Source organism: Tupaia chinensis, unplaced genomic scaffold, assembly GCF_000334495.1.
Source record: "Tupaia chinensis unplaced genomic scaffold, TupChi_1.0 Scaffold144413_1, whole genome shotgun sequence".
NCBI lineage: Eukaryota > Metazoa > Chordata > Mammalia > Scandentia > Tupaiidae > Tupaia > Tupaia belangeri.
This window is the reverse complement of record NW_006204273.1, coordinates 91,652-113,974: the sequence shown is the minus strand read 5'-3', so window position 1 is coordinate 113,974 and position 22,323 is coordinate 91,652. Positions and strand designations below refer to the sequence as shown.

At 37.0% G+C, this 22,323-nt stretch overlaps 1 protein-coding gene across 1 annotated transcript in view; it reads right to left on the bottom strand.

Annotated features, from left to right (window-relative positions):
* Positions 1-985: 985 nt before the first annotated feature.
* Positions 986-22,323, bottom strand: part of LOC102484901 (leucine zipper protein 2-like) — a gene marked incomplete at its 5' end in the record, with an annotated part of 38,917 nt that continues 17,579 nt past the window's right edge. The window contains 2 exon segments of the mRNA XM_027767683.1: positions 986-1,174; positions 20,314-20,376. Of these exon segments, the coding sequence (XP_027623484.1) occupies positions 986-1,174; positions 20,314-20,376 (252 nt within the window).

Here is a 22,323-nt window from a genome sequence, read left to right as displayed (position 1 = left end):
AGAGAAAGACAATTGTTGTGTGAAGAAAACAACAGATTGGAGATTTTGATTCTTTATTATTAGATGATCAATTCCACTTCCTTTTGAAAGGAAACAGAAGTGTTTTATCTTTTTGTGACATGATGAACAACTTCCAAGGATGGAAGAAAAGGATGATGCTAAGGAATCTTCCAATAGAACTAGCACCACTAAGTCAATACGCCAATGACAATGTGACCTTAGGGTTTAATGTTGTTTGCAAAAATCTTTTAAGAGTCTTAGTTATAATGTAAGAAGTTTTGGTAGATATTTTCAGCATTAACGGTGATAAACATGATTAGAATTTCAAATGTATGAGCTGAATTTATACTCATTTAAGGGACTTAAAACAATCTTTAAAATGTTGCCTCTGACACTGATTGTTCCACAAAAGCTGTACCCACAAGACACTAAATATTAAGAGATTTTACAAAATTCTCAAGGTCTATGTCCAGGGGCAACACAAAAAGCCATAAGAATGCTACAAAGGGAATTATTTTCAATAAAATCCCAAATGGTTAAATGGTTTAGTACATATCTTTTCTATTAAAATTAGTTATATCTGGAATCTCCCACAATTTTGGTCCTAAAGAGAGGAAACAAATTACCAATAATAAGAAAGAAAGGAGGTAGGTCTAGAGACGTCAGGCTAGGTATTCTTGTATTAAGAACCTAGCACACTGGGGCCAGCAGATGGCATAATGTTTATGTCACTGGACTCCCATATAGCTGACCATGGTTCGAGTCCAGAACAGGCAGTTTGTAACTCATGCTGAGTTCGTGTGCGTGTGTGCCCAAAAGCCCAAGAGGAGAATGGAGGAGAAGGGTTTGTACTCTACTATGACCATCTCATCTGAAAGAGGGGTGGGTGATTTCTCATTTTCTGTCTCTCTCTCTCTCCAGCGAGTGCATGTGCCCTATAGCAAAAGTCTCTCTTAAAACAAAACCAAAACCAACTCAGCACATATCACACACTGCTGTAGAAGTGGGATAAATATAGGAAAAATAGGTCCTTGACTCCTTCCGCAGTAGCCAGCTGTGTTGCAGCGTGACAGTGTCTGACGTGTGGGCAGTACAGCATGGCCTGGTGCACAGCAGGGGCCTCATCCAGCCAGACCAGAAGCTGGCAGGCCCACAAGGATGGGCCAATGTCTCCCTCGAAATTCAAAAGATAGAGCTTCAGGTGTGAAGACAATGCTTTGTCTTATTGAGCAAGAGCACAAGAAAAGATAAAAAACAAAGCTAAGAAAACCTCCCAAAAGAAGAAATGGAGCAGGGCTAGCCCTATAGCTCACGGATTAAGCAAGGCACGTAGGGAGTCAAATACCAGTTGGCTGGCAGAGGTTCAAATACTGGCCCCAGGAGCTTGTAGAACATACTGGCCACATGACGTATGAGTGCCCAAATTTCAGACAAGAGGGAAAGTAGAGGAACAGGACACTGTAGTGTGACCGCACCTCATGAGAGGACACTTGCGCTCTGTCTCTTGTAAGTGCATTCAACCTTTAGCAATTACAAAATAAAAATTTTAAAATTTAAAAGACAAAATATATATATATATATATTTTGCTTTTTTGCAATAGGGTATATACCACCAGAGAGATACACAGAGGGAGACAGAGAAAGAACATAAGAAACACCCCGTCTGGGATGACCACTCAGCAATCCATTCTCCTCTTGGGATTTTGGGCACACGTGCACATGTACCTGGTTTGTTTCTCACACAGCAGGGGCCTCATCCAGCCAGACCAGAAGCTGGCAGGCCCACAAGGATGGGCCAATGTCTCCCTCGAAATTCAAAAGATAGAGCTTCAGGTGTGAAGACAATGCTTTGTCTTATTGAGCAAGAGCACAAGAAAAGATAAAAAACAAAGCTAAGAAAACCTCCCAAAAGAAGAAATGGAGCAGGGCTAGCCCTATAGCTCACGGATTAAGCAAGGCACGTAGGGAGTCAAATACCAGTTGGCTGGCAGAGGTTCAAATACTGGCCCCAGGAGCTTGTAGAACATACTGGCCACATGACGTATGAGTGCCCAAATTTCAGACAAGAGGGAAAGTAGAGGAACAGGACACTGTAGTGTGACCGCACCTCATGAGAGGACACTTGCGCTCTGTCTCTTGTAAGTGCATTCAACCTTTAGCAATTACAAAATAAAAATTTTAAAATTTAAAAGACAAAATATATATATATATATATTTTGCTTTTTTGCAATAGGGTATATACCACCAGAGAGATACACAGAGGGAGACAGAGAAAGAACATAAGAAACACCCCGTCTGGGATGACCACTCAGCAATCCATTCTCCTCTTGGGATTTTGGGCACACGTGCACATGTACCTGGTTTGTTTCTCAAGCCACTGAGTCCAGGACTCAAACCATATGGAATCTAGCCACCTTAACTACCATGTGACCTAACTAGCTCAAGACATATCTTATAAAATATTTTATTATAAAATGTTTCTAACTAAATAAAAACTTGATCACGGTAAATAATAAAAAAAGATTTAACTATCCATAGTGACTACAGTTTTCTTGGATTTATTTAGCCATGAGCTCAGAGTTTTGCTCATATCTTTTAATTAGGGCAAAGTCACATGGCACTGACTAATTGCAAACAATTCTGGAAGGCTAGCAAATGCAGCTTCTAGGTAAGTAGGTGTACATTTCCACTTGAAAATCATTTTATATTGCCAAAAGCAAAACTGGGAAAAAGGACACTGGAAAACATGTGGCTACCTTTTTTCTACTTATCCCTTCATCTTTAAAGTCAACGGGAGACCCAGAGAAGCAACGAGTTGTATGGAACAGGTAAATAACACATAGAACTAAAGAGTATAATGCATGATATTCTTTTTAACTTAATTTAATCTCTGTACAGCTTTGCAGTGTACAACATGGTTTTTTCTGACCATAAATACAATGCATATTAGTCAAGTTAAAAACTTACATTATCAGTAGCAGATAACTATTCATTTTTATGTCTATTAAATGGATTGTTTGCTTTTCCCTGAACCCCTCCACTCCATCCTTTAATCCACCACCCTATTTAACTTTCCACACTGTGTTCAGTATCTACAGTTGCCCTCCTTGTAATTATATCCTCCAAACTTCTAGTTACTGCTATAGAGCACAGATACTCAGTATATTGAATTGAGCAGAGACATACAATGCCTCTCTTTCATAGTCTGGTTTGTTTCACTTAGCATTTAATCTTCCATATTTTGTTACTTTCTATCAAATGTGAGGGTCTCATTGTTTATGTTTGTTTGTTTGTTTTTTTCTTTAATTTGAGTGAGATTTTTGCTATAGGGTGAGTGTGCTCACCGGACAAACAGAAAGAAGCAGACACAGTGAGAGGGAAAGTGAGAAATCACTCCCCATCCTCGCCCCCCAGAGGATGGCCACCCTGCAATCCTTTCTCCTTTATTTTCCTCCCAAGATCTTGGGCATGCATGCACCTGGGCCCACTGTGATATTCCAGTCACTGGGTCCAGGCCTCAAACTCTGGTTGGCCAAGAGTAAATCCAGTCACATAACCACTATGCCATCTGCTGGCCCCAGGTCACATTTTTATTTTTAATGGCTGAGTACTGTTCCATAGAGTAGATGTGCCACAGTTTTTCAATCCACTTGTCTGTTCTTGGACATTTCCCTTATGATAGATTCTGAGCATGGTTTCCTATGATTTTGGTCATATGTTTTCCTTAGAGAGCTGTACAAAATATATAACTCTCCAAGATTAGCTCTAACAATCAGTTTAGGATTTGGTTTCATTAAATCATACTTATTTAGGGGCTGGCAGGTGGCATGGTGGGTAAGGGCACTGGTCTCTCACATGACTGACAGCAGTTCAAGTCTTGGACTTGGCAGCTTGCTTTCTCACTTTCCCTCTCTCTCTCTCTCTCTCTCTCACACACACACACACACACACACCCACACACACGCTGTAACTCTCAGGTCAAATTAAAATAAATAAATAGATAAACAATCTTAAATAAATATTTTTTTAAAATAATACTTATTCTAACCCAGTGATTTCTCATTGGCTAAATATTCAATTACAACAGAAGACACTTTTTTTTCTTTTTAAAAAAGATTAATTCAGAATACATAGCAGGATTATCATTTTGATTAAAAAAAAAACTTCTTTCTCAAATTTGGAAAGTGTTAGCACCTTACAAAGAAAAACAATATCAATAGGTAATTGAAAATATTTTAAATTATTTTCTCTCTTTAAAATGGACAGGTTTAATTTTTTAAATAGATTTTTGCCATAGGGCATGTTATTCACTGGAGAGAGAGAGACGGTGGGAGGAAAAGGGTGAAATCACCTAGTGGGGCAATGGCCACACAACACTCCTGTCTCCTCCAGTCTCCTCTCAGGATTTGGGGCATGCACACACAAGTGCCTGGAATGATTTTCAAAGTGCCATGTCCGTGACTGGAACTACAGTCTGTTACACGGGAGTCCAGCACCTTGACCACTATGCTACATGTTGGTCCCAGCAGATTTTTTTAAATGAATTATTTTTTTTCATTGATTCCTTTTGAAATTGATCAGAGAGAGACAGAGTGATCAAGAGAAAGAGAGAGAAAGAGAGAGAAGGGGAGAGAGAAAGTGAGAAAGCAAGTCACCAGGTCCAAGACTCGAACCATGGTTGACCATGTGGGAGTCCAGCACCTTTAATAACCATATGACCTGCCGGCCTTCCTGCAGGTTTAATTTTAAAATTGTAAATAGCAAGTACATTTATTAGTTAAGTCTGAATTGTGAGAAAAGTTATGCGATTGTTATTATTCCATAGAAAAAATAAATGGAAGTATAATTTTACTGAAAACCCAGAATAGCAGTTCTCTGTCAACAGAGGTATAATGCCACTTAGACGAGAAGACATGCATGGGAGTAGAACAGATGCCACATCAACTAACAGGAAAGGCTTTGTGAAGGATACAAAGGAAGGTTTATTTTCTTTCCGCTGTAACAAGAATAGCAAGCTCAGACAACAGACACCTGCGCGTATTATTTATAATAGATGAAAAGAGACAGTTATGTAAGTGGTTAGACTCCCATTTACTTCAAGTCCATAGCAGAGGAGGGGGGAAAGAACAGGTGTAGTTAGAAAGCATCTAAAACGGAGAGGGAAAAATGAGTGACTAGTTCCATTTCCACTCTTTTAGCTCTGTGAAATTAAGCAACTTCAAAAGCCTCTAAAATTCAGGGTTTTTAAATTCTATTTTGTTTCATTAAGATTTTGGGTGTACACACAACTGAAGTACATCTTTGCAGGCTGTGGCATGTTTTTTTAAGGCATGTATGTGGCATACAATAAACAAGCAAGACCATACCCATATTCTGATTTTCTTTCTACCTTCCTTCCATCTCAGGATGTGTGCTGCTTAATTTACTAGATGGTACAAAGATGAAGTGAAATTATCAGTATAAAAGGCTTGCCACTCTAAAGTAAAATTGCACAGGGAACACGTGAGCCACAGGAGTGACAGGGCTGTGACAGAACTTGTATTCCCTTTTCACTGAGCTCTGCTTCTTGTCAAAAATATATAAAGTTAGCATTGAAAGAATCCAGCATGTATCTAGGTGATGGGCACTGGATTTCTTAGTGATAGTGGTAGTAGTGATAGAGGAGGAAGAACAGAAACAGAAGGAGCAGGAGGAGGAAGAAGAGGAGAAAGTCGAGAAACACTAAAGCCAGCTTTGCATAGCAGGGGACTGGCAGCTTATATGCTTCAGAGCAGTGGTCGTCTACTCCAGGTTTTGTATCTCAACATTCCAGATGCCTTATTCTCTATGATTATAAAATTATTTAAATCCTATTTATAATATACTATATCTGTTGGCTTCTTTCTTATTCGGTTTTTATTCCCAACCTTTCCCCAAATTTAACATTCTCGCTCATAGTACAGAGTTGGCAGACCATTTAATCAGCTGTCTTGCTGTATAAAACCTTTTACTGGTGTCATAACAGAATACCACAGAAGGGATAATTTGCAAAGAATAGAAGTTCATTTTGCTCACAGATTATGAGTGAATCAAAAACATTACAAACGAAACAAAACAAAATAAAAAACTAAACAGTTGTTTAAATTTAGTAAGGGTGAGGCCAGTGGCTCATTAGTTAGGGGAACTGGGTCCTACATGGTCAATTGCAGTTTAGATTCCAGACCCTCCAGCTTAAGAAACTGGAGCATGTGTATGTGGCCGGAATCCAGACAGGATGGAGAAACAAAGGAGAAAGGATTTCGGCTTGACCATGCTCCATTAAGGGATGCTCTCTCCCTTTGTCTCTCCATGTCTGTCTGGTGAGCACACACCCACTCCAGCTAAATAAATGAATAAAGTGGGATAATTAATATAAAACTTTTTAACTGGTAACTTGCGACCAGGCTCTAACTGGTGTTAAAAACAGAATGAAGGGAGCCAGCAGTTAGCGTAATGGCTATGTCGCTGGACTCCCACGTAGTCGACCGCGGTTCGTGTCCCGGACCCGATGGCTTAAAACTCACGCCGGGCGCGTGTGCGTGCATGCCCAAGATCCCGAGAGGAGAATGGAGGAGAAGGGATTGCGGCGTGACCATCCCCCCTGGGGGGTGATTTCTCGCTTTCTGTCTCTATGTCTCTCTCTGTCTGTCTGGCGAGTGTACGCGCCCTACAGTGAAAATTTCTCTCAAAAAAAAAACAAAAAACAGAATGAAGAACTTGTCAAGTGTGAGCTGTTGTCCTGCCACGGTCATCATTCTTCCTGACTGTGGTTGCTGTTTTACACATCCTAATGCTGGCGGATTCCTGCTCAATATCGTTTGCATAGTGCAAAGAAGATAACCATGGCCCCTGGTATATGTTCCACTACTATTACATCAATTTATTATGTGTTTTGAGAGGTCCTTCTCACACAAGACTTTTCAACAAGGCTTGGGAAATATTGATTCTATTTTTTTTCTGTTTAGCATAGGACTCAGGATTCAGTAGTAGCATAATAATCACTGAAGCTGAAAAATGGATGTTTCACCATCATCTCTCAGTTGCATCACATGGACAAGTACTTGCCATAGTTTCAGTCAGTTTCAGAACCTAGAGCAGGAAGTGGGACTGACATTCTACAGCACACTCGAGTCACTACTGCCTAGTGATAAGCCGGACGGTCACCATATACTGCCCCAACCTTGTAAGTACAAAATTACTACTGATCAGGGGACTTTATAAAACAGAAATTCATTCTTTAACAGTACTGAAGATCGAAGACAGAAGTCAACAAGTTTATGGGACCAGCAGTTGGCATAACAGCTATGTCATTGCACACCCAAGTAGTCGACCGCGGTTCGAGCCATGGACACGGTGGCTTAAACTCATGCTGGGCGAGTGTGTGTGCGTGCCCAAGATCCTGAGAGGAGAATGGAGGAGAAGGTATTGCGGCGTGGCCATTTCCCCTTGAGAGTGATTTCTAGCTTTTTGTCTCTCTGCCTGTCTTTCTTTTGCCCTATAGCAAAAACCTCTCAAAAAAAAAGATAAGAAAAAATAGTCAACAAGTTGAAATCATGAGGTCAAGCAGGGTTGGTTTCCTTCTTTTTTTTTTTTTTTTTTTTGGAGAGGTTTTCGCTATAGGGTGCGTGTGCTCACCAGACAGACAGAGAGAGACTTAGAGACAGAAAGCGTGAAATCACCCTCAGAGGGGATGGTCACGTCACAATCCCTTCTCCTCCATTCTCCTCTCAGGATCTGGGGCACGCATGCACACGTGCTCGGCGTGAGTTTTAAACCACCGGGTCCTGCTCGCGAACCGCAGTCGACTACATGGGAGTCCAGCGACATAGCCATTACGCTAACTGTTGGTTCCCATGCAGGGTTGGTTTCCTTTTAGAGGCTTGGCCCTACAGGAGAGTTTCTTCCTTTTAGAGGCTTGGCCCTATAGGAGATCTCTTCCTTACCTCTTTTAATTTGCACTATCTAATTTGACCCTCATGACAATCATAGCTATTGATGTTTGTGTTCCTATTTAAATAATTTATGTATCTATATATATATATACACACACACTCACACATTTATGTTCACATACGCATGCACGTGCATATATCATATATACTTGCTACTCATGACATACACTTTTTCTCTTCTAAATGCTATTGTTTTCTACAAGTCTGAGGGAGGAAAATTGTTTATAATTGCCTATGTCACTGTTTCAAAATATTTCCAACATTCTGTGAACTTGCATACTCACTAGAAAGAAAGCAGAAAATAATGTTTTCTAAAAATCAACTTTCTCAAAATTAACATTTACTACAACAAATATAGGTTGGGTGATAAAACGTTTTAAAAGTAATTTTGTTTGATGACTTAATAACTATGCATGGTATATTTTTCTATGACATGTACTGGAGAACAACCTACTTTGATAGTCAATTAAAAAAACACTTCTGGAATATTACAAAAAGCTCTAGGCAAATCTAAACACATTTTACTTCACTTAAACATTTGTTGCAAATATGAGAGGCCATTCACTTGGAATTTACATGGACTTCAGTACTCAGATATTAAACTCAAAGTTCCATGCCCTCCTTTCTACAGACTAAAAATTTGTACCTTTTGAATCTAGAAGTTGAAATTTAAGGCATTTTGGGAATCACTTAATCCAAACCTTTTAATTTACCAGAGACATTCATAAAAGTTGTGACTCACCCGGGGTGACAAAATAAGTAAGCCTTAGATGCTAACAAAAATTCTACTCTCTTGATTCTCAGCCTATAATAAATTTTTTCCTCATATTTTTCCCATTCCCCATCACTTACATCTTTCCTTCTTTAATTTCTTTTTTATTTCCTCTTGTCTTTTGGGGTTTCTTTCTTTTGTAATTTTGTTCTCTCTTTTACATGTTAGTAACTGAAAATACAGTATTTTTCCTTCTAGATCCATATGTAAGAGATTTCTCATTGCAAGTTTTAGTAGATTGGACACAATATGATATTTTCTGAATATCTATAATTTTTAATGTCTTTATGCATCAAAGAAATGCCTTTTATGATTTGAGGGACTTTCATTCTATGGCTTATGCAAGTGACCCATTCCATGCAATTTATGTAAATAGAATCTATTTAAGAAGTATTTATTTCTCACTCTACAAATGTCTATTAAGTGCTTACTACATTCTAGAAAACATAGGTTCCCATTTTACAGTTTTATAAGCCAATGCATCCATAGTTGACAATATTATATTTAAAAATTTATTAATAGTGGGGCCAGCAGGTGGCATGATGGTTAAAGTGCTGGACTCTCACATGGCTGATTATGGTTTGAGCTCTGGACTGGGTGGCTTGAAAATCACACTAGGCATTTGTGCCCAAATCCCATGAGGAGAATGGAAGAGAATTGATTGCAGCATGGCCATTTTCCATTGTGGGATGATGTCTTATTTTCCTTCTCACTGTCTCTCTCTGTCTCTCTTTGGGGAGAGAAAACCTTTAAAAATATTAATAGAATAAACTTTATGTTATGTACTCTTTATCATAAAAAAGTGAAGAAAAATGAATATAAATAAGCAAATCAATGAATTGCATACTCTAATGTCAGGAGATATTTACTATACAGAAAAAAGTAAGATGGAGTGTCATCTCGAAAAGGAAGTAAGATGGGTGTCGTTGTCTTGACTAGAATAAGACTTCAGATTGTTTTAAGATAGTGCCTTTTATTTTTGTGCTTGAGTATAGAACAAATAAGTTTACTTTTATATCATTAATACAATTGTATATTTTGAACATATTAGATTTTTGTTGTAAATGAACTGGGATTTTTCTGTTGGCACAATCTGAAAAGATTCTTTCATTGGGCTATTGTTGCTAAGTGGGTAGATGGGAATTAGAGGTTGCTGTTTTGTCTGTTATGTGGAAAGATACTTTAAGAGATGGAGTGAAACTTCAGAAGTGAAGTGAGAGAGAAAAAACACTGTCTTTGGTATTTTTACTTAAATAAAATAATGGAGGGATTTTTTTGTTGATTCTTTAGAATCATTTCTTAAGAAATTTTGATTTGAACCTAGCACTGTTTACTGACTGACTAATTTTACCTCAGGATCCAGTAATAATAATCCTGAGAACTGGAGCTTTTTGAGACAGTTTGAGGATGCTTGCTGTCAGTCTGTCTGATAGATTTCCTGATTCTCCAGCCTCTGCCTCCCATTTTACTGACTGCGAGTCACCAGCTTGCCAGTAACACCTCTTCACTTGCCAAGGAACTTTTGAGCTATCAACTGTTCTTCATGTTGGCCTTCCTGGTTGTAAGTTAATAGCCATAAATTCTAATCCTTTAATTTTTTCAAAAGTTAACTCTTGAATGAATTTTCTGGTGATTCCCATATCTGACTTGGTTATTACCCTCATCTGCCCCAACTCATTCCACCTGAGTGTAAGAGTTTATTTCAGTCTACTTTGTATTATTTTGCACAGTTTTAGTAATTATTATCATATATTAAATGCCAAGTAGGTTTCCTATTATATAATACTAAGTATTATTTATATTCTTCATGGTTCAGATTGTTTTATATACATTTAAATGACACTTGTACCCCCTCTGGAATTTAGACCAATGTTGGGATAATATTTAGAATTAAGTAATATCTTTATCTAGAAGTAAATATATGGGTAAATATTTTATTTTTTAAATGCATATTAAAATATGCATTTAAGCCATATTAAATATTATTTTTGTTATGCTAACATTAGGATTTATGAAAAAGTATGGAAAACCTAAAATGGCCAAGAGACACTTTGTTTTTTGTTGTCATTGTTTATTTATTTATTTGTTTATTTTTGCTTTTTTTTTAGTCATCTAATAAAATGTTTCCTCCTTGCCTGTTGAATTAAAAAAAGGACTAAGCTGTTTGCATTGGAATACATAAAATCCCATAAACATAGGACATATCTTAAACAGTATCATCCAAATATCCTTGTCCACCTGGAACAAATTTCAACATTTGAACTTATTTCCAAGGAATGTCTTTGCACACTTAGTTAAATTAAAAGAAAGAAGACCACAGCAGAGATGAGAGTGATGCCATTCTAAGTCAATGCCATGGATCACTGGGAAGACCCAGAAGCTAGCAAGTGGCAAAGAAGAATTATTCCATAGAACCAACAGAGGGAGCAAGTCCTTACCAAGATTTTAGCTTCAGGCTTTGTAGCTCGAAGAGCTGTGATGGAGCAAGTCTCTTGTTTTAACCCACTCAATTTTTTATACCTTTTACAATAGCCATAAGATATAATATAAGTAAGTGGGAGTAAATTTACTATACTGGATATAAAATTAATTAGAATAACATGATGGGCATAATTTCTGAGGAATCATAAATTAGTAGAGGGAAATCACCAGGAATAAAGTGCAAAAATTTTGATGCGATACTTTAAAACCATCTCAGCTATGTCCTGAACTCAGTGTATATTAGACTCAAACTCCTGTACCTATTCGATAGCAGGTAGGCATGAAAATCTATTTTCAGAATGATGACCCTGAGGCACTCTATCACATTATGAAATATCCCATCATCTCACTTCAGGGTGTTTACTGAGGCAGAAGATGGTATAATTTATTTTAGAGTGATTTACAGTCACAAGAGTTGAACCAGAATGGGTTTTCTTGTTAAAATTTACTGGAGTTTTCCCTAGATCAGTGGTTACTGACCTTTATTATTTTCTATTTCAGTTTTGGACGCCCTCTGAGAATTTCAACCTACTTCTTGAAAAATACACATATGCACATACATCATTTTTTTCTTCTGTGGTGCTTACAGATTTCTTGGTGTAAGCCTTTATGTTTTGTAGGGTCCCTAAGCACCTCTATGGAAGAGCATAACACATTTCTAAATTTGGAGATTAAACAGTGTGTCTGCTGTTTAATTCATTCCATTCATTTTTGCCAAAAACAGATTTAATGGGGCCTTAATTTATTCCCAGTAGACGCAAAGTTCTGGCCTGGTATTGTTTATGAAAAAATGTGAATGATGATAGTCTCTGGAAGGTGAGTTTCTACTTGAATCTGTATCTAGTTTACGAAATATTTTAAATAAAAGCAAAGTTAAAATCAGAAGATAAGGATAGATGAAATGCCATGTGTACATATGAAATATTGCCATATACCCACATGCACAATTGCCTGCTCTATCCATGCTCCTGACAACGTGTTTCTCACCTCGATACTCGTCAGTGAGGATCTACTGGGTACCAAAGCTGGCTATCATGGACTGTTCCTATTCATTGAGAACAACTGTCTTTAATTTCAAGCACCGTTTCTACACTATTTACAGATTTCTTGGTGTAAGCCTTTATGTTTTGTAGGGTCCCTAAGCACCTCTATGGAAGAGCATAACACATTTCTAAATTTGGAGATTAAACAGTGTGTCTGCTGTTTAATTCATTCCATTCATTTTTGCCAAAAACAGATTTAATGGGGCCTTAATTTATTCCCAGTAGACGCAAAGTTCTGGCCTTGTATTGTTTATGAAAAAATGTGAATGATGATAGTCTCTGGAAGGTGAGTTTCTACTTGAATCTGTATCTAGTTTACGAAATATTTTAAATAAAAGCAAAGTTAAAATCAGAAGATAAGGATAGATGAAATGCCATATGTACATATGAAATATTTCCATATACCCACATGCACAATTGCCTGCTCTATCCATGCTCCTGACAACGTGTTTCTCACCTTCTCGATACTCGTCAGTGAGGATCTACTGGGTACCAAAGCTGGCTATCATGGACTGTTCCTATTCATTGAGAACAACTGTCTTTAATTTCAAGCACCGTTTCTACACTATAGAAGCTTTCCATAGTGGTACACCTGCATTTCCAATGAAAACTTAAGGCAGACCAATAAAAAGCAAGCAAACAAACGGCATTTCCCAAGTTCACAGTAGCACTGGGTCACACATGAATTAGACTTTACTGGCAGATGTGACCACTACACTATGTACAGACAGAAATCTGTGATATAGGAAGACATCCTCAATCCTGTCTATTGCTGTTGGAAAGGCACAGGGTTGTGTGGTACTGGAGTGCACCGTAGCCTGGGTACCATGGAGACTGGCAGTTTCCTAATACTGACCAAGGTGTTCCTTACCTTGGACACTCGGGTCTAGGATATGGTTTCTGAAGCACAGCTCACAACGATATTTTCAGCTCTCCTTACAATTTCATGACTGATCAGTTTCTTATCAGAGGATAAATAAAACTAAGGACAGTAACTGCTCCCTTTTTCCTAAAAGCCTATGTTTTATTCCTCTCATCTTCTGATCATGTGCCACTGGTTATTTGGAACTATTTGGAATTCCATGGATTGGTAAATGACTTGGACCTGTAGCAAGATTTTAGTCCCCGGTGCTTCTAGCAATGGCAATAAAATAAAATATGAAATGAGATTAAATGATTTTATGATAGGAGCTAGAGGAGGCAGATTAGTACATCTGATTTGGTTTAAACTGTATAATCCAAATGAAAAAAATGTGAACAGAGAACTCAGATACTAGAGAGAGAGGAAAATGGATCATGAAATAATGAGATGGAAAGGTTGCCACTGAGAAAGAGGAACTTGATAAATTTCTGATTTCTTCCACTGGACAAAATAAGATTTTTGGCTCTGGATCTCATTTGTACTGAGTCCGAGTATCTATGTCAGCCTTACCATGAACCATTCTAAATAAGTTTCAAGAAAACAATCAAATCTACCATGGAAGGGAGTTGGGAAAATACTCCTGTCTATTCTTTCCTTCCTTTCTTACTTCCCTGCTTTTTGCCTTCTCTCCTTCCATCCTCCCCTCCCTCCCTCTCTTCCTTCCAGTTCTCTTGTTTCCTCTTCCTGTTTACCTCCCCTTCGCTGTTATGTGCATCTACTCACTAGTTCATGCAGACTCTGTGTTAGTGCTAATGTCCAACAGGCATTGCCAGGTATTCCATGGGAAAATCACAATCATCTGAGGGCTTCGTGACTAGGCAGAAAGGCTTGCCCCGGGGCCTGACCTAATAGTTCCAAGACATGTATTATACTACTCATTCTTTCAGACAAACTGATTTTGTCCTAGGAGAAAAATAAACAAAATGGAGAAAAGTGGAAATGATAGCAGAGGAAGAGTATGTTAAAAGTAGAAATTCAAAATAAATTCTGAGTGTTACAGTACCTAAGATCGACAATATCATATAATGGCGCAATTACATAAAAATGGCCATCAGTGGAGAGAGGCAGAATTTTTTGTTTGTTTCTTTGCTAGGGCAACATTTTATATTTATTGCTGCCATACAACATCCAAATACAAAGTACAAAATATAAAGACTGAATGTACAAAGATATGTTAAAGTAAATTAAAATGAGGATAAGACTTAAAGAATCCTTGAGCAGACAAAGCCACTTAGGCTTCTAAAGTGACCTTAATCTTATTTGACTAGCAAACATGTGGAATTTAACTTGGACTATTTCTTATAAAAGCCTATGGTAAAGAAAAACAGAACTCAAGCTTAACTGGTCAGAAGAAACCAACATATGTCATATATAACACTATATATAATTTTATATAACTATGAATTATAAAACCACAGACTTTCAAACAGATTAGGTCAAATAAGGCATCTTTGTTAGGGTAACTAATCAAATAATTTCTTTTCTTTAATTCTATATTCAGCCTTTTAAGTTTTCCTACCCCTTGCATGTTCTTGGTAAAGCTCTTGAACAACTCAGTTTGCACTGAGTTCCACTTCCAAAAATTTATTTTGCCTCAGTTAACCTTTTTTTTTGAGAGATTTTCACTGTAGGGCGCGTGCGCTCGCCAGACAGACAGCCTAAGCACCTCTATGGAAGAGCATAACACATTTCTAAATTTGGAGATTAAACAGTGTGTCTGCTGTTTAATTCATTCCATTCATTTTTGCCAAAAACAGATTTAATGGGGCCTTAATTTATTCCCAGTAGACGCAAAGTTCTGGCCTTGTATTGTTTATGAAAAAATGTGAATGATGATAGTCTCTGGAAGGTGAGTTTCTACTTGAATCTGTATCTAGTTTACGAAATATTTTAAATAAAAGCAAAGTTAAAATCAGAAGATAAGGATAGATGAAATGCCATATGTACATATGAAATATTTCCATATACCCACATGCACAATTGCCTGCTCTATCCATGCTCCTGACAACGTGTTTCTCACCTTCTCGATACTCGTCAGTGAGGATCTACTGGGTACCAAAGCTGGCTATCATGGACTGTTCCTATTCATTGAGAACAACTGTCTTTAATTTCAAGCACCGTTTCTACACTATAGAAGCTTTCCATAGTGGTACACCTGCATTTCCAATGAAAACTTAAGGCAGACCAATAAAAAGCAAGCAAACAAACGGCATTTCCCAAGTTCACAGTAGCACTGGGTCACACATGAATTAGACTTTACTGGCAGATGTGACCACTACACTATGTACAGACAGAAATCTGTGATATAGGAAGACATCCTCAATCCTGTCTATTGCTGTTGGAAAGGCACAGGGTTGTGTGGTACTGGAGTGCACCGTAGCCTGGGTACCATGGAGACTGGCAGTTTCCTAATACTGACCAAGGTGTTCCTTACCTTGGACACTCGGGTCTAGGATATGGTTTCTGAAGCACAGCTCACAACGATATTTTCAGCTCTCCTTACAATTTCATGACTGATCAGTTTCTTATCAGAGGATAAATAAAACTAAGGACAGTAACTGCTCCCTTTTTCCTAAAAGCCTATGTTTTATTCCTCTCATCTTCTGATCATGTGCCACTGGTTATTTGGAACTATTTGGAATTCCATGGATTGGTAAATGACTTGGACCTGTAGCAAGATTTTAGTCCCCGGTGCTTCTAGCAATGGCAATAAAATAAAATATGAAATGAGATTAAATGATTTTATGATAGGAGCTAGAGGAGGCAGATTAGTACATCTGATTTGGTTTAAACTGTATAATCCAAATGAAAAAAATGTGAACAGAGAACTCAGATACTAGAGAGAGAGGAAAATGGATCATGAAATAATGAGATGGAAAGGTTGCCACTGAGAAAGAGGAACTTGATAAATTTCTGATTTCTTCCACTGGACAAAATAAGATTTTTGGCTCTGGATCTCATTTGTACTGAGTCCGAGTATCTATGTCAGCCTTACCATGAACCATTCTAAATAAGTTTCAAGAAAACAATCAAATCGACCATGGAAGGGAGTTGGGAAAATACTCCTGTCTATTCTTTCCTTCCTTTCTTACTTCCCTGCTTTTTGCCTTCTCTCCTTCCATCCTCCCCTCCCTCCCTCTCTTCCTTCCAGTTCTCTTGTTTCCTCTTCCTGTTTACCTCCCCTTCGCTGTTATGTGCATCTACTCACTAGTTCATGCAGACTCTGTGTTAGTGCTAATGTCCAACAGGCATTGCCAGGTATTCCATGGGAAAATCACAATCATCTGAGGGCTTCATGACTAGGCAGAAAGGCTTGCCCCGGGGCCTGACCTAATAGTTCCAAGACATGTATTATACTACTCATTCTTTCAGACAAACTGATTTTGTCCTAGGAGAAAAATAAACAAAATGGAGAAAAGTGGAAATGATAGCAGAGGAAGAGTATGTTAAAAGTAGAAATTCAAAATAAATTCTGAGTGTTACAGTACCTAAGATCGACAATATCATATAATGGCGCAATTACATAAAAATGGACATCAGTGGAGAGAGGCAGAATTTTTTGTTTGTTTCTTTGCTAGGGCAACATTTTATATTTATTGCTGCCATACAACATCCAAATACAAAGTACAAAATATAAAGACTGAATGTACAAAGATATGTTAAAGTAAATTAAAATGAGGATAAGACTTAAAGAATCCTTGAGCAGACAAAGCCACTTAGGCTTCTAAAGTGACCTTAATCTTATTTGACTAGCAAACATGTAGAATTTAACTTGGACTATTTCTTTTAAAAGCCTATGGTAAAGAAAAACAGAACTCAAGCTTAACTGGTCAGAAGAAACCAACATATGTCATATATAACACTATATATAATTTTATATAACTATGAATTATAAAACCACAGACTTTCAAACAGATTAGGTCAAATAAGGCATCTTTGTTAGGGTAACTAATCAAATAATTTCTTTTCTTTAATTCTATATTCAGCCTTTTAAGTTTTCCTACCCCTTGCATGTTCTTGGTAAAGCTCTTGAACAACTCAGTTTGCACTGAGTTCCACTTCCAAAAATTTATTTTGCCTCAGTTAACCTTTTTTTTTGAGAGATTTTCACTGTAGGGCGCGTGCGCTCGCCAGACAGACAGAGAGAGACATAGAGACAGAAAGCGAGAAATCAGCCCCCAGGGGGGATGGTCACACCGCAATCCCTTCTCCTCCATTCTCCTCTCGGGATCTTGGACACGCACGCACACGCGCCCGGCGTGAGTTTTAAGCCACCGGGTCCGGACACAAACCGCGGTCGACTACGTGGGAGTCCAGCGACATAGCCATTATGCTAACTGCTGGTTCCCTCAGTTAACCTTTTTAACAGATGAATTACATGACAGAGATCAGAATTAGAGGCACAGATTAGGAAATTTTTAGAAAACTAAAAACATATCTACTGTAAGTCCATTTTTACAGTGCGACAAACTTGATACTCTGCAACTTACACACTATAAATGCAGGCTTGTAGAAAAAATGGTATCAAAGACCACTTATTTTATAAAATTATATCCAGGATATTAATTAAAGTGATGAGAAAGCTAATACATTTATAAGCACAATTTAATATTTCCCAGCATTTATCCCAAATGTCAGTCAATCCTTTATAACTTATACTCAGAACGGAATACTTCCTCCTTTGAGATGTGAATCCTACAAGTAATTGACTTTTAATAAGGCACATTATTATCAAAATTGAAATACGATGCATGGTTTTCATTAATCATTTGTTTTTCCTGCATTAAACAGGATTAAACATTTTGATTTTTATAACGTCTTAATTAGATACCATGGTGCTGTGAAAAGCACAGGAATTTTGAAGACACTACACCAACACAATTAGTGCTAAATGGTGGCCATTCTATATATTTTCATTATTTTTCTTATGTCCCTATATTGACAAATATTTCCCAAAAATTTGACAACACTTCCACATGATTTATTCATGCTGCACTATATTGGGGGAAAAATGATTTGTAAGCTTTGCTGAGTCATTCTGCCATGTACTAATTGTTAATATGATGATGTAGTTTAAAGAAATGCATGCTGTAACCCAATAGACTTGACTCGAATGAATGCCATGTACTAATTGTTAATATGATGATGTAGTTCAAAGAAATGCATGCTGTAACCCAATAGACGACTCGAATGAATGTTCCAAGAAAGAGAAGATCAACAGAAAAATTCAGAACGAAGAACTGAAATACAGAGGCCACCTGAATCTCAACAGAGCTCTCGTAAGTAACAACCCACTACAGAGGTTGAAAGTGGTGCCCTTGTGAAGATAAAGACAAGACAGACAGCCAGATAGGCTCTCTTACTTTGCTTTCGATATACGCCAGTGTTCTTTTTCAGTTATTTGAATGTCTAAAGGGTTCTGCACCATAATCCTAGAATCACAGGCTCTGCTGATATTTTATTTTCTAGCCATAATCAGATAATGTAAAAAAATAAGAACTCAGGGAAAACTAAGTCAGTTCCATAGTGTCACGTATTAAGAAGATTCAGAAAAAACAATGATTAAAAAGAATGAAAATACAATAGAATCAACAAGGCACTTTAAATCGCTCTTCCTTTCCTTTCTTCTGTACTTTTTTCCACATCAAAGAACTGCTTTAATGTCATAATCAGAGTAGTAGTGCAGAATATTGATACCAAAGCATTGATACAATCTATTTTTAAACTTTGATATCAAGGTGAAAAACATTCAGTAATAATATACTTCATTCGTATTTTTTAAATTTCTCAGACAAGACAAATGGAAGGATAATAAAGGATAAAGAGATAGACTTGGGATTCAAGTTAAATCTTAATTACTAGAATTGATCAAGAAAGATTTATTATTGATTAGTCATGATTCAATAGTCGTAATTAATTTCATTGAAAAATAGAAAGGTAGAAATAATAATGATGGAGAAATTATAGAAAATAAAGTTGTCGTATAATACTCTAGAGATACAGTAAAAAAAGAAAATGAAAGCAAGATTTGTAATAAGTTCTAGCATGTTATAAGGATAATTACAGCTGGGCTATGTTCAAACCTACGTTACTCTGAAATCACGTTTTTATTATAGATTGGCTCTTTCTAGCATGCAGCTAATTTCCAGCTATTTTTTCCTTCAGTGCTCATGTCTTTTGGTAGACAAATGTTTAAAATAAAAATAAATATTTTGTGTTAACTCAAGTACAATATGATTAGAAAGACATGAGTAGGAGAGGTTTGGAATAAGAACATTATTACATATGGAGAGTGAGAGAGAGATTATTTACTTATTGAAATTCTTTTCTTTTTTTTGGAGAGGTTTTCACTATAGGGCGTGTGCGCTCATCAGACAGACAGAGAGAGACAGAGAGACAGAAAGCGAGAAACCACCCCCCAGGGGGGATGGCCACGCCGCAATCCCTTCTCCTCCATTCTCCTCTCAGGAGCTTGGGCACACACGCACATGCGCCTGGCGTGAGACTTATTGAAATTCTTAACCTTCTAGTTTCTCTCCATTAGCCTAAAACTGAAAGTCAAATTTCCATTCTATCATACTCCAAGCTGTCCTTTCTAGCATGCAGCTAATTTCCAGCTATTTTTTCCTTCAGTGCTCATGTCTTTTGGTAGACGAATGTTTAAAATAAAAATAAATATTTTGTGTTAACTCAAGTACAATATGATTAGAAAGACATGAGTAGGAGAGGTTTGGAATAAGAACATTATTACATATGGAGAGTGAGAGAGAGATTATTTACTTATTGAAATTCTTTTCTTTTTTTTGGAGAGGTTTTCACTATAGGGCGTGTGCGCTCATCAGACAGACAGAGAGAGACAGAGAGACAGAAAGCGAGAAACCACCCCCCCAGGGGGGATGGCCACGCCGCAATCCCTTCTCCTCCATTCTCCTCTCAGGAGCTTGGGCACACACGCACATGCGCCTGGCGTGAGACTTATTGAAATTCTTAACCTTCTAGTTTCTCTCCATTAGCCTAAAACTGAAAGTCAAATTTCCATTCTATCATACTCCAAGCTGTCTAAAATTTATTGCACTTGTGTCAATTCTTTGATTTTATAACATTTGCCTGAAATATATATCTTACCTCATTTTGGAGGTCTCGGATCATTTTGCTCTTTCTTTCCACTTCGGTCTTTAAAAAATTAATCTGAAAATGAGTAGAATGTTATGTAGACACATTTCAAATTCAATCCATGGCTTTTATAATTTTTTATGATTTTGAGGTATAATAAAATCATCCTTTTTAACAAACATTGACAAAAAGCAAAGAATCAAAAGTTTTATTATCCCAAAATTATGTTAAATCATACAAGTACTCATAATTTTTTTTCCATATAACTTTTTTTTTTTTAAATTGAGGACCCATGCATGTTATAACTGTGATTCTCTTACTTGGCTAAGCCTCATTTTAGAAAGTGTGACACTGTTTTAAAAACATAGATTTTAGGGTTGTACTTAGGAATCTATTTCTTAAACACTCACCCATAATTTTGATCTGTGACCAGGTTTAAAAGCAATTGTAAACACATGTGCCCTAAAGCAAAAACCTCTCCAAAAAAAAAAAAATTGTAAAGTGATGGTCTTTAAATCTAAATAATAGGACATTATAAACATTTGTACCAAAAAGAAAATTATAGCTCCTTCTGATATGATATTATTTAGATCTAGAACTAACTTTAGGTATATATTCAAACTGTATTTGCATGTATATTCAGTTTTATCTGCCCTGAGTACTTTATATTTTTCTTTATACAAAAAAAGACAATATAGTATAGTGGTCAAGAATTTTATAGAATTTGCAGCCTTTATGATAACTGAGAATTCACTAGTCATCAAGACTTTATCACTCTTATAAAACAAACCTGTGTGTCTCTGGTAACAAAGGCTCCCTACCGCTTTTGCCACTACTATGGGTGGGTGTCATAGATACATTTTTACAAACCTAAGAATATGATGAAATTAATTTTCTAGTACATTTTATTGACTCTCTTAAAATATTATAGTCATTAACAACCTATCGTATAATAGATGTATTGTAATTTATATACTACAATAAAGAAGTTTCATCTTTAACAATCTATTACCTAATATAATTTGTATTTTACTGTAATTTATAATTACTGTATCAAAATTGTATATATTTATAGGGTAAAGTGTGTTTTTTCAAAACATGTTTACATTGTATAAAATGAACAAATCACAGCAATAAAAATATCTAGCAATTTCAACATTTATCATTACTATGTATTGTGCTCATTTTTCTTGCTCAGGAGTTAGAAATCTTCCAAACAGTGCTCATATAATTTTCCTGTGTACAGAACATGGACCAACTGTTCTGTTCATAAATTCAGTACATCCAGTGTTCTGATGACTCATTGACTCTTCATAATTACTTGGAAATATGTCTTGACTTTATACCACCTACCTCTACTACGCTATAGTACTTGATAATGCATTCCACTCATGCATATGCGCCCTTGTGCTGCTAACCAAGTTCTCCTCATTTTCCCTCCACTCTCCCCTTTGGAGTCTGGCATCCACCATTGTGTTCTCTACTTCCTGCAAAAACTTTCGGCTTCCATTACGGAGTGAGGACATACGATATTCGTCTTTCAGTGCCTGGCTATTTCACTTAGCCTCATTTCCTCCACACTCATTCATTGACAATTTCTCAAATGACAGAAATTCATTCATTTTATGACTAGTATTCCATTAAGTACACATTTCTTTATTTTTTTTTGTAATATGTCTTTTAAAAAAAGAATTATTTAACTGCATTAATTCATTTATTTTTAATTTGACCAGAAAAAAACACAAACACAGAGAGAGAGAGAGACAAGAGACAGAGAGACAGAGAGACAAAAGGGAGAAAGCAATCCACCAGCTCCAGGAATTGCACTGTGGTCAGCCATGTGGGAGTGTCCAGCACCTTAACCACCATGCCACCTGCTGGTCCCTTTGTAGTATGTCTTTAAAATCCAATGTGTGTCTTAACACTTCACCACATCTCAGATTGAATTAGCCTTATTTAAAATATTCAATCCCTTCATGTCTTGTACAACATAGTCTTAGAAGATTCCTGGAATGAAGAAAG